The sequence below is a fragment of the Primulina huaijiensis genome, chromosome 14, assembly GCF_012295235.1.
Source record: "Primulina huaijiensis isolate GDHJ02 chromosome 14, ASM1229523v2, whole genome shotgun sequence".
In the NCBI taxonomy this organism is placed as follows: Eukaryota; Viridiplantae; Streptophyta; class Magnoliopsida; order Lamiales; family Gesneriaceae; genus Primulina; species Primulina huaijiensis.
Window position 1 is genome coordinate 217357 of NC_133319.1, and position 13990 is coordinate 231346.

General features: G+C 36.5%; 2 protein-coding genes and 1 pseudogene across 2 annotated transcripts; 1 reads left to right on the forward strand and 2 right to left on the reverse strand.

The window, feature by feature from the left end:
• Positions 1-79: 79 nt before the first annotated feature.
• Positions 80-2881, reverse strand: LOC140957049 (HIPL1 protein-like; annotated as a pseudogene).
• A 5612-nt stretch (positions 2882-8493) lies between these two features.
• LOC140956525 (uncharacterized) lies at positions 8494-9755 on the forward strand. Its single transcript, XM_073413294.1, has 2 exons — positions 8494-9103; positions 9262-9755. Exons 1-2 carry the CDS (start codon positions 8519-8521, stop codon positions 9571-9573), a joined length of 897 nt encoding a protein of 298 aa, XP_073269395.1. The 5' UTR covers positions 8494-8518; the 3' UTR covers positions 9574-9755.
• Positions 9756-10431: 676 nt separating this feature from the next.
• On the reverse strand, positions 10432-12317 carry LOC140956628 (uncharacterized protein At1g27050). Its single transcript, XM_073413454.1, has 2 exons — positions 11905-12317; positions 10432-10953 (listed from the first exon to the last, which is right to left on the reverse strand). The coding sequence occupies exons 1-2, from the start codon at positions 12256-12258 to the stop codon at positions 10660-10662; spliced, it is 648 nt and encodes a 215-aa protein (XP_073269555.1). The 5' UTR covers positions 12259-12317; the 3' UTR covers positions 10432-10659.
• Between the last annotated feature and the right edge of the window lie 1673 nt (positions 12318-13990).

Sequence of the window (13990 nt, forward strand, 5' to 3'; positions counted from 1 at the left end):
TTGAAGCTGGTGGTCAAGGGGCCAAATAATTTTTGACAATCAAAGTTCAAACGTCTCATGGGGCGAGTTGAAATATAGCTTGCCGCAAGTTTAATATCTGTGCATAATTTGTGGTCTGTGGATTGTTGTATTTGCTTAATCAGCAAACCAGAACACTCTTGTATTCTAGCAACTGTATTTTCAGCTTCATAAAATTGAAGAAATAATCACTTATGTTTATGTGAGGGGTCTATCTGACCATTTGAGTTGAATGGACATTATTGCTTAGTCCTTGAAAGGATGATCTCATACATTGATGTACTCTCTCTATCTCATATTAAATTCTATCTTTCAAATGAGCGCTAAGCTTCAGGCGGAGTTTAGAGAGTAGTAGTTTTGGATAAATTATTCAGTTTCCCGACTAAAAGTAGCTGTGAATTAGCAGTATCAAACGAGTATAGGGTATAAAAAAGCTGTGATGTGATGCATTTTTAAGTTGGAAGTTGGTTTGCTCAGCGTTGTCTCCGATACCAAACACTCACTCTTGCTTCACTTGTAACACTCGAGAAAAACCCAAAACAGAAAAACAAAAAGCATCAATCTTGAAGGCGGAATGTTATGGTAAGCTTGAGGAGCAAGTGAAGGAGGGGGAGGACTTGCAGCAAAAACTGTCACGTTTTCCTTGGAGCAAACATAGCTGCAACGACTTGGGCGAACAATCCTGTAAACACCGCTTTGCGTCAAAATGGATACGTCTTTTCTGTTATCCTCTCCAAATGAAATACGTACTGCAAGGCTGGAGAATTGCTATTAGGCACTAAATCACATGACTGGAGAATCTGCGGCACTGTTAAAAGATACGTCACTGATTGTAAAGTTGCCACTGTTTTCAGGTGCTTCTGATGCTGCCCAAATGTGTCTTGCATACAGATCTCCATACAGGTAACTATAAAATAGAGGATTTTAGATGTTGCTACAACTAAATAAAGTGAGATGGTGAGAAAAACTAAAAGCGGCGCCTTGTGTTTTACCTTCCATTAGTGCATGGATCGGTCTTGGCTCGATAGAAGTATCCACCAGATATAGCTGCTGAACCAAGCTTGTTTATGTCGGAGTGGCTGTATCCCGCTACAGGGAAGATGGGATCTATGGAATCTGCAGATGTGTTTCCTCCTGGAGTTTTTTGAGGTTGGAAGAGAAGAGGACCTTCATAAGTTCGCCACCCGTAGTTTCCCCCCTTGGAGATGATGTTTACCTCTTCATACTGATCCTGGAAGATTCGAGATTGGGAATTGGATGCAAAATTTTTCATGAAAATTTCTGCTTTGAATCAGTAACTGGAATGCAAATGCAGAAGAAGATAACAATCTTAGAAGTAAAGCTTGAAATGATGATCTATAAACCTGTCCAATATCTGCACAAAGTAAGAAGGCCTTTCTGAATCAAAGCTGCAACGCCATGGATTCCTGAGACCGTAGGCCCAAATTTCTGGTGCCATTTCTGGATCTTCGGAAGAAGGATTATCTTGTGGGACAGAATATTTTCCCCACGAGTTGAGCTTTACTATCTCCTCGTCACCTGAAAATGGTTGAAATCAGTAATCATAGAAGACGATTATGCATAAACAGATGCTGCAAAGTATGAATAGAATGGGTTTTTCCATTGTCGAGACTCACTAGGTATGGTGTCTATATCAACCAACTCTAATGATTTTTCCAAGTACAGATTTCTTATTCTGTGCGAAATTATAGGGATCACCTTTGCTTCCCCGTCTCCCATCATTATGTAGAGGTATCCATCTGCTGGACCAAAAAGAATTTGGCCACCGTCATTTGATGTGAAAGGCTACCCGATTGTAAATACTCTTCTTACTTCTTGTGGTATTGCCTTTTCCTCCTGAACTCAAGTAATCTTCATTTGATAAAAGCTCTTCTGATGGATTACAATGAGACCATAAGTTCTAGATAAGGGCCCAAATACAAAATATTGGCCTTTTAGGTGGGAGGGACGCTCCCGATGCTTTGATTATTGGTGAAACTACTGATGTTAGACCCTATGAGTATCTAAGCCAAAAAACTAATCTATAAGGTGGAATAACCCCGCAAATTTAAATCACCTCAATATTTGTTGTGGAGCTGATTGAAGGATGTAATAACTAAAGCGCAAATAACACCCACCATTGATGGACTTGAAGTAGTTAAACTGGCAGAGTACTCAGCGGTCAGCAACAACTGCGTGATACATGCAATAAGACCCTGTTTCGATGGAATCCAACTGCGAAGGGTCACAGACTCACAGTCTATCTCTGAGTTACAAGAGCACCTTCCACCACATCCTGAAGACATCTCTCGGTCACAGTTAAATGAAGCAAAAAACCTGCCATTCTGTGCAAAACTTGGATGAAACGCCATTCCCATCATGCCAAATGTCGTGTCAAGGTAAACTTGATCCGCCAAATCGAATAGATTCATCGAGTCCTAGTATGTTTCCTGAATCTTGATCTGGAATCGAAGCCAGCCAATCTTGCCTGCTAGGCTGGAGAAAAAGGCACGGTTGGATCCATCTGGATGAGCCACCATGTTAATATAAGATCCGTCGCTAACTTTCTCAAGGCAGATGCCTTTTGGTTCAGGAGCCGTTGCATTTTCGTTTAGGGTAACAGGTTTGCCATTAAAGCAGAAAGAGTACCAGTAGAGGCACCTCCGAGGGTATTACAGAACTCGGTTTTTGACGGCCAGAAGTCCGTTATTTTCGAAACGGTGGTGTTTTGGGGCACTTCAACCTTAGTAATTGCAATGCAGGAGCAAATGGAGAGCTCCAAATCAGTACATTTTGGCAAGATTCCCATACAGATGAGCAAAAGCTATTATTCATTTTCCAATTCTTTCATAGAAATTATGATTTTGGTTCCACGAGTAAAATTTTAAATACAAATTGCTAGCTTTAATATCTATTATTATTATTATTATTATTATTATTATTATTTTCTGGTGGAAATATTGGACCAAAAATAAAGATATATAGTTTAAACTAAAATGATATGCGTATCGACTGTACGTACACAATGCATTAATTAATCAACATAGTAGCACTAGTAGTAAATAAATAGTTGAATGCGTGCATTTGGATTTCTTTTAATCATTGTTGTCCTGCATGCATTTACTGCTCAAATGGTTTGACCCACTATTCAATAAATTAATTATTAATTGACTATTAAATTATTTAAATGATTCCTAGATGCAAGACTCTAATTAAGTTATTGCATTGACTTCTCATGCTAATACGATCATGACTAATGAACCATCCCGTTGTGCTCTTTTTCCTTTTCCTTTCCATTTGTTTTTGTTGTCATCAATAATTTATTTTATTTATCTTCTCCGTGTGTTCTTCTTGGTCGTTAGAATGCGACGTACACGGCCAGTTGGTGTTAATTGTTTGGTTTGCAGGTTATTCTCTTATTCTCCAACTGATTTGTTCACTTAGTTTTAATTGGTCGTTACTATTGTTTGTTGGTGTATTTTCTTTTCTTGTCTTCTTCATTTCATTCATTTAGCTTCCGCACTTTACCAAAAGATGAAGTTTCTTGTGGGAAGAACATACGGGAAACTAGGGATGATCGGAAATTAGCTCGAAAGTGTTATGTTTAAGAAGTCCTGAGTAGAACAATATGCAGTCAAAACCGAGCACCGCACAGAAAGAGCATGACCACTTGAATTTGATTGGGGAGCCAGCCCAAGTTACCACTGAAGAAGATTGTGAAACGTGTTAGGTAAGGTTGACCAAAGTGTTTATTATACTTTTCGAATATGGCAGTTAACGGATGCATATTGTCAAAAAATGGTTGGTAGAAGCTTATTTTTAAGCATCCTAAAATAACTGTGAGTTTGAGAAAATATTTTTCTCGGTTATATTAGGGGTTGAGATTATGAGAGATTGAGTGTTGTATATATTTGTAATATTTCTTCCAATAAATATTTGCAGTAGCTCCGTGGACATAGCCTATCTTGGGTGAACTACGTAAATATTTGTGTCCTTGTTGATTATTTTATTCCGCATTTTTGATACTATGTTATCATCATGATCGCCATCGTTTCGGTATAAATTACCAAACAACGGTTGTCATATCTCTCGAAACCGGTACTGTCAAGATCACCAAAACCTTGGTTGAGCCAATTAAAGGTTGGCCGCTTGAGTTCTTGAAGAAGAACAAAGACGCTTTCATATGGTCAACATCTGATCTAATAAGGGTTCGAATAGAAGTTATGGAACACAAACTGAACGTATCTAGCGGTTGTTGACCAGTGGTCTTGAAGAAGAGGCATTTTTGGGCCAGGAAAAGACACAGTTATATGTGAACAAGTAGAAGAATAATTGAAAGTCAGACATATCCAAGAGGTACAGTTCCCGAGATGGTTATCTAATGTTGTTCTTGTGCCTCAAATTCTCGGGGAATTGTAGGACGTGTGGATTTTCAGGACCTCAATCAAGCTTGTCCTAAAGATTGTTTATTCACTTCTTCAAATCGACCAGTTAGTTGATTCAACCGCCGGACATGAGCTCTTATGTTTTCTGGAAGCTTACCAAGGGTACCGTCAAATACCTTTGGCCAAGCAGGACAAAGATATGGTGAGGTTCGTCACCTCGGATGAGATATTCTGCTATGTCGTCATGCTCTTTGGCTTAAAAAATGTTGGGTCCACTACTAAAGGCTCATAGACAAAGTACTCAAAATTCATATCGGCCAGAATGTGGAAGTGTATGTGAACAACTTTCTTGTGAAAGCAAAGGTAGCAGATAAGCTGATTAATGATCTAGAAGAGACTTATTCTATTCTTCGAGACTACATACTAAAGCTGAATCCAAGAAAGTACACTTTTGGGGTTCAGACTGGCAAGTTCTTGGAGTATATGATTACCAAAAAAGGTATCGAATCTAGCCTGAAAAAAATTCACGCCCTAGTTACTATGGGGTCTCCTCGAAATATTCATGAAGTGCAGGAGTTAACAGGGCGAATTGCTACCCTGTCATGGTTTATTGCTTGATCAGCTAACCAGAGCTTTCGTTCTTCAAAATTCTTCGCAAAGCTTCAAACTTCGAAAGGAACGCAGAAAGCAAATACATTTCAAGAGTTGAAATCTTATTTGGGAGGATTACATGTCCTCAATAAACTTATTCGGGGTGAAGAATTATTCGTCTACCCGAGCAGCTAGCTCAATCTTGGTCAGAAAAGGGGGCTCGACACATCAGCCCATATATTTTGTCAGTCAAGCCTTGAAGGGAGCCGAGCTCAACTATACTACACAAGAAAACCTAGTCTTTGCTTTAGACATTACATGTCATATTTCACTCACATCTCATTATTATGCTCATGAATAGCACTTTTGGAAGAATTGTTAGGGGTGGCTGTAAAAATCGAGAAAAAAAATCATGTTAGACTTGAGGTCGGTTTTTTGTTTCGGGTCAAATCGAGTTGGACCCAAAATAAAACTCGAAAAATTAATTGGTTGGGTCGGGTACGGGTCAACAGGTTTTTTGTATTAAGCATACTTTAAATTTTCTACAAGTTGACTTTTAAATTTATGAATTTATTCATAAATAAATATGCTTGATCAAATATTTATTTTAGAAACAATTTATGAAAAGTTATTTTGACATGCTTAAGCATTTTTTTTATTGTTATTAATCTCATTAATTTTTATTATATAATATTCATTTTGTGAAATATTTACATTTCCCTAGAGAATTGTTTCTTTTATGAAGTAATTAATAGTTTACACAAATTCTACCATTAAATTCAAATATTTAAATCCACAAAACATAATTATCATATATTTAAGTGATTATGATAGTGTACACACAGTCCTACTATGCAAAATACCTGGTTAAACTCTTATAAAGTAAAAAAAAAATCATGTAAAATAAAAACTCCAATTATATCACAATACATTAAAAATTTATAATTCGTTAAAGACAATATCATATAAGAAAAAATCTCACCACGAATCTAGTATTTTGAGAGCTTGTCTCACGAAGAATTCCTCTCCTACAAGGTATTTAGCTCATTCAAACTTTATAAATATCATATATCTTTCGCGGTTCTATACATTATTTCATTGTTATAACTAGCACTACTTTTATCACATGCTTGAATTTTCTTAGTACTAAATTAAACATCAGAGGTACTATGTCGGAAATACTTCCGATGTCCTCTAACTTTTGTTCGTCTTTACATATTCGAATTGAATTTTTATCTGATATGTACTGAACCGGTTTGAAGTATTGGAATATATGATTCTTAATAATGATTTAATAAATTCTAGCATCACGAAAAGGATTAGAATAAATGCTAATATCTAGCAATACATCGTTATATTTTAGATGTATTTTTAAATATTGTCTTGTAAATGAAAAACTAGATGCAAACATATGATTAAAATAGAACTTTTTTAAAGTAAATATTTAAGATAACATCTTCTTAATTAATTTAATATTTTTTTTTATGTATAATGCAATTTAACAAGTAAATAATAATCATTTTTAATATATCATTATAAAATCAACTTTCTTTGTACCTTAGAGAAACAGTAATATATAAAAACTTATCTATAATTATATGTTTTCGAAAAATTGTCTAAATCGATAAATTTATACTTATCTACACTAAATATACGTCGTTATTACTTGCACTAAATATAAATAATTAAAATAGACAACTCGAAGCGTTAAAGTGTAGATTCAATCAAGGTAGATGAATACCAACCAGTTTTCTCTTTTATTGGAATTTGGCGGTTTGCTTATGCATATGCCCTCTATTTTTGTATTAATGAGACGCTAGGGGTTTTGCATGCACTACAAATCCAATTATCATCATTAACCCAATATGTGGGGTATTAAAAAAATTAGGGAAGTAGTATGTGTTTCAGACGTGTTTCTTCTGTTGCAGGTGTTTTGTTTCAAGTTTTTTGGTCTTCTGCCTTTTAGGTTTGAACTATTAGGTTGTGTTTTGATTGATAAATTTTAAATCTATAGATTTCTCGATCCTCGACTTTCTTGGATAAATAAAATTCAAGTTGATAATTCCATATCAAATTATATAAATTCAATATATTTCTTAAAAATAATTAGGTAAATGTGTATGGAACTGAAAATAAGTACAAGATAAAAATATGACTAAATAGAGTATATTGGTTATACTTGAGTAAACTTTTTTATTAATGATATCGTGGAAAATATTGATGACTAAAATAATAAATTTCAAAATAATATGAATAAATAACATTTTTTACATGTATATTATAATTAATTTTAATGACATCCTTGTAAAAATTATGAAAAATCAAGATATTATATGAAACAAGAAATACAAAAAAATGATGTAGGAATAATGAAGTTATAAGATAAAATATTCAGTTATAATAAAGTGACACTGTACTGAATTGAATTACAAGCATTTCAAAAACATATATTAATCTGACATTGTTTATTATTCATTTTTTGTATTAAATTTACAAGTTTTTATGCAGAAAAAATTAGACTTAATATTTAATTTTTGTAATCATATTTCAATTAATTAATTAGTCAAATATAGAGATTATTTCAAATAATACCTGCTCCATTCCACGTTAAACATACGTGTACTCACTAATTATTTTTAAAAGAAGAAATTTTGATTTTCTGTTGACCAAAACAAAGATTCGTTGTTTTGGTTTCATTTTAAAGGTTATGCATAAAAATAAAAATAAAAATAATTAGCTGACTCGGTTGAAACTTGGTTAAATTTCTTTTAAATCCTCAAATTTTTCGGTCCATGTCAGAAAAAATATATGTTGGTACTTTCTGGGTTCATATGTTTTTTCTGGACGAAAGTCGTTACAAAACATTGAAATATACTAATATATGATATTTGAGTATCAATTGCTTTAAATATGTTGCTAATATATGATTTTTGAGTACTCAAATATGTATGCAAGTATTGTTATTAATGATACATTTGTCTTTTTAGATGAAAATCGACACAAAATATTGAAAATATGATAATTGAGTACCAAATGTTTTAAATATGATACTAATATATGATTTTTAGAACCCAAATATGTATTGCAAGTGTTGAAATTCATAAATTTGTTCAAAATTTATAGTCAAAAACTTATTTTTTGTATCGGATTTAAATCATTTAATGCTCAAATATCATATATTAATAACACAATTTTAATGTTTTGTATCGATTTTCATCTATGAAAAAATATGTGAGCTCAAATAGTGCAGATATATATTTTTTGGATTAGAAAATATACACATATTTTTCTCATAAAACTGAATACAAAATTGAGTTTTAGTTGGAGGATTTCAAAGAAATTCTACCTTGAAACTTCAAAGGTGTGACCCACCAACACACAAATCCAACCCAGCTATCCGCGTTATCCAAGAACCGTGTCTAATTCCATGTCAAATGGCTGGCTGGCGCCTACTGTCATGCATTGCCACCCATCTTTCTTATATATATATAGCCCAGGATTCCAATATCTACAACAATAAAATCATGGAATTCTTCCAGCACGCGAAAACAGTCCGCCTGAGGTGCGCGCATGATAAGTACTTAACCGCCGAGGAAGACGAAGAATCAGTAACCCAAGACCGCAGCGGCTCCTCAAGGTCTGCTAGATGGACCGTAGAATTTTTGGAGAATTCCGACGACTTTATCCGACTCAAGAGCTGCTATAACAAGTACTTGACAGCTTCCAATAAGCCGATTCTACTAGGGATGACCGGCTGTAAAGTTTTGCAGACGGCTCCTAAGCGACTCGACAGCTCGGTTGAATGGGAGCCCGTTAGAGAAAATGGTGTCGTTAAGTTGAAGACGAGATACGGCCGGTTTCTGCGTGCGAATGGTGGTCTGCCGCCGTGGAGAAACTCCGTCACGCATGATGTGCCGCAGCGGTCGGCTACGCAGGAGTGTATTTTGTGGGAGGTTCATGTGGTGGAGATACTTGAAGCGCAGTCGTCTCCGGTTGTAATTATTGCCCCTCCGCCGTTGTCGGTAGAGAATTCCGATAGCTTTTCCTCTGTTTCGAGCTCTAGCTCGACGCCTTCGGTCAAATCTGCTTCTAGCTTCTCTTGGAACGAGGTACCACAGCCCTTAGCATTTTTTTTTCCTCTTCAAGTAAAGAATTATGTACTGTGCCTCAGCTTTAGTCACTGGTCTGCTTTTCCAAAAAAAAAAAAAAGAGTCTTTCTTGATGCGCTGATGGATGCTGATAACCACGAGTTTTCGTGTTATTGCAGTCAAAGGATTCTTTTGAAATAAGATCACCACCAAAGGGAAGCGGCGGAAGGATGATATACTTCCACATAGCCAATGAAAATGGAGAAATCGATGAGGGCTTCGAGGAGCTCTGCATTACATTCAAGGGAAACGATGTTGTTGACCTGACGAAGAGACTGGAATGGGAGTTAGGGATAGAGGGTATCACTGTGTGTCATCGGAGCCCGTTGAACGGCAAGCTTTATCCTCTCCGGCTCCATCTCCCCCCTAACAATGCAACTATGCATATTATCGTGGTTCCAGCTTCATCAAAAGGTGATTTTCCATTCTGAATCGGTTCAATCTTCTCGATTTCGAGAGTTGATGCAACCACGCTCGACACGTGTGATTGCAACTGGATGGCGGACCGGGCATTACTCTCTGGCATTGCTTGCTTGAGTATGAGCATAGCAAGATAGACAATGTAATCTTTTTCCAAAGCTTCTTGTGGTGTCCTCTTATGGTTTGGTCTTTATCGCGGCTTTCTCTCTTTAACAAATTATTTTAGTAAAATATATTCGCGCGAATAAAGAAAATGTTGAGATGAAATTCATGTAAAGGAGAGATAATGCCATCCCTGGTTTTATGGGTCCAAACAAGCATCACTCACACAAATCGTTCTATTCAGAAATAAAACGTTAAAAGAGGATAAAAGGTGGCTAATATTTCCCGGAGCTAAGGCTCAAAAGGCAACCTCCGGAGCTTTATATTTTTTATATAAAAGTTTCTGAGCGCAGATCGCATGAATCATATATGGAATATGTCAAGTTGAGCTTTGCAAAGATAACTCCAGTTCAAAATAACCCGATAATCACCGTACCAACACTCAGTGAAATTTACAAGCCAATGTGTTTAAACTAGCACGACAGAATAACGTGAACCGGATCGCATGAGCTCATAATCATAATTAACGGTGATAATTTTTATGCATTATTAACATCCTAAGAAACAGTTATTGCCCAGTGAGGCAAAATTTAAAAATAAAGATGGACAAGAGCACAGCTGATTTGGAGCTCGCCTTAACATACCACCCTAACTCGAATAAGGGGTGAGATAAATTTTGATTAAAATGATCGAGGTACAGTCCAGCATAAACAATATCTAGCATTAATTGAAGATATTATAATATAGAAAACTGTACCCCATAGTCCTCAGACGGAAAATTCTCACATTCCATTATATGAATATCAAGTTAATCAAAAATGTACAGACTTGCAACGAAAAGAAAATCTAGAAGAAAAATGGTTTTCCAAAAGGATACAATCAAAGACGCGCGAAAAGATCATACCAAGATATCTAATACCTTGTGGCAACCTTCAACAAGCCTAGTTATTCATAATATTACAGCCTGGTGCAACCCACAAGGTCGCTCCATTACATCACAAAATATCATCATAAGCAACAATTTCCCTTCCCTTGATCGACCCATCCAAACCCGAATTACCAATGGCAGCACCACCATCAAGTTTACTACCATTTTTCGCAACACCGTATTTACTGCTATCTTTATTAAGTTCTTCTCTAGGGTTCACAATAGCTGACCCTAGCTTATTGCCTCTCCCATACCTGCTCAAAGGGACTTCTGCTCGCAAGAGCTTCGACGATAACCCGCTTGTTTGTCCAACTCCTCCCCTCCGTTGTGAAACTGGGTCGCTCGCCCAAATCACCTGTACCTTTATACATAACAAAATATGCAAATTTCAGCACCAGTAGCACAAAAACAAATAGTTGAATCCAGTAACAACAAACTGTGTGCCATATGTATGCACTTTTACTCTTGATGTGTGTCCTGCTACTCGCTCAAACTCACCTGCACCCAAGCCCAAATTACCACTTAGAAAAACTAAAGATATTTCATTCTATTTTTAAACCCTAATTCCACATTAAACGAGAGAAGTGAACATTCGCTCGTAATGAGCATTAGCTTGAACATGCTGATTCAACGATACAAGTTATCAAATACAATAAATTTGCAGCATAACACTGCTAAAGCAAGCACCTCACAAGATCTCATGCACCATTTATCCACACAACAGTTTTATTCCACAATTTTTTACCACTTTCTCACACCTCACATTTAAACTCTAACAAGAGGGTGGTGGTAACTCCTTATTTTTAATCAAATCTAAAATTTCAAATACAACATTTATTGGAAAATATCAAGTAGAGCATTCTAGAATTAGGCTCTGCATTTTGCAATGGAATTTTACCATTTGAATGATGAACGTAATCATTCAAATAGTCCTAGCAGTTCAATTTCATCTTGAAATAATAGATCGGGAGACAATGTTTGAGTTCCTCTCTGGCTGTACCAACGGAAGCAGTAGTAAAAATGAGTTTAATCGGTGCTGAGATTCTTTCTTTATTTTCCCTCCCGGCTCGGTAATCAGACCCAGAACGAAAAAAGGAGATTAATTTATAGCTCACAAGCCAAATTGTTTGAAAGCATTTCACAGTTAAACATGACAGGAGAAGTTACAGGTCAGAAGCCACCAAATTAAATTCTAGCCCGAACCCTCAATCCACAGTAAGATAAATGCTAACAAATAACGGCATATATGAAATGACCAAGATGGTAAACTACCAGCATAAAATGATATAGTGTAATAGAGAAGAAAGCGTACTGGGACTGAGTTTAGTGTGATCGGAAAATCTGGATCTCGGGCCGCTGCGACAGCGGATTGGGCCACATCGTTGGATCTGAAGCTCACATAAGCGAGACCATTGGGATCCATGCGCGTTCTAGATATAGGACCGTAAATCTCGAATCTAGATTTCAGGTCCAACACCGAGCACTCGCTGGGCACACCAATCACGACCACGGTCGTCTGAGGCTTCTCTGACGTGGCGGAGGAAGAAGATTTGTCCACTTCATCCACACCGACGGTCGCGTCGAGGGGTAGAGGACGGCGGCGTTTAGGGAAGGAGTAAGGGGCGTGGCGGGAAGGGTAGGGCTTTTCTCTCTTCCGGCTGTTCATTATTTTCGGCGGGCCGTGATTTTATTTTTTTATTATTTTTATTTTTTCCGGATTTTTATAGAAATGCTCTACATTTTTTTCTTATTTCTTGAGCAAAGCTTGAAAACGGGTTTCTCATCATCATTCAGGACTGGGCCCTGAGGCCCATCCATCGAACAATATTCTGTATCCTGGCAACTCACTCTAATGAAATAATTTTATAAATTTTGTATAACTAAAAAAATAGTAATATAATATTGCGTTAGCTTATGAGCATCAAGATAGTTGTCTTCGTGACCATAAAAATAACATAAATGCTACACAAATGTTGTATGTGTTGATTACATGGAACTTTCTTTATCTTGAGTGCGAGATATAAAACGTGAAACTTGATTCAACCAAAAAATATATCTTGAGTTCGGTCTGATGAGATCAATACTTCAAACAGGTTTTCCGATCAGATGTCTGTATTAATCAGTAATGTGAACATAATATTTATGGAAATCTAAGTACTTGTCAGAAAGAAGTCCTCGAGGTCCTTTGTCAATTCCATGTGGCCTCTGAATAAGATGTCTTTGCTCGCAAATTTCAAGGGCCCGAGACTTATTAATTTTCAATGAAGTTTACATAGAGAACCGCCTGAGCAAAGCAATTTGATTGGCTCGGGAAGGGCGAGCCGTAAGATTGTCCGGCCGAGCTTCTCTTGGTACTCGGGAGCTCGCTTGGGTTCCTCGACCCGAGCTGTCTATGATTTTTCAAAATTAACGTACTTTTCAGATTTTACCAGCAAGTTCTCGAAACTAGTGGGTGATTTTTTTTACTAATGAATTAAAAAGATTTGTTCTTCTTAAGACTAGAATTAAAGTGTTAATTAGTAAATATGGGGTGGCAGAGGGAACTCAGGGCGGTGGAGGAGCCCCGACTCTCACCCAGACACTGCACCTCTTGCCGCAACCTTCTCAACTCTAACTTCGTTATGATTCAGGGGAGGATTTGTGGGTGGCTTTTCCCTTTGTCTTTGAGTCAACACTTGCTCTACTATGACATTGATCAATTGTTACCTCCGATATATTGAATATCGACGGAAGAAGTGGGGGGCGGATTATTTCGAGTATCTTGTTTATTGTTTTTGTCATTCTCATTCTCTCATTTACCCTTCGTCCTCTTCCACGACCGACGCGTGTTTCTCATCCTCTAACAATATTATCTATGTTTATTCAATTTCTAACGGACAACGTCAATTGATGTAACCAAAAAATGTACCGATAGTTTGGTATGATGAGCCCAATACTTCAAACGGGTTTAGAACGGGTCGAAAAGTAGTTCAGCTCGGATCTGCACGAACAAACAAAAGTTAGAGGGCACCAGAAGTGATTATGATGTAGCTCCTACAATTATTATGTCAGTACTGAGACTAAAGTTAAGTTTATGATAGAAAAATAGTGTTAGTGAAAGCAACTAGTGAATTTATAAAATAATGAGAAGCAGCTGATATTTATAGAATTATGATGAGCTAGATAGCTTGTAAGCGAAAAACTCTTAGTAAGACAAGTCGGTGAAACACTAGATTCATGATAAGATTTATGCTGATATGATCTTATCTGTAACATATCCTGTATTTCAACTATATTATAATATAATAAGAGTTTTTAACCAGGTATTTTGAATCAATCATTGTCATATTTATTTGATTGAGCTCGGTTAGGACGATCATGGCCCGAGCTCGGTTGCTCGAGTGCTTCCAATTATGTAA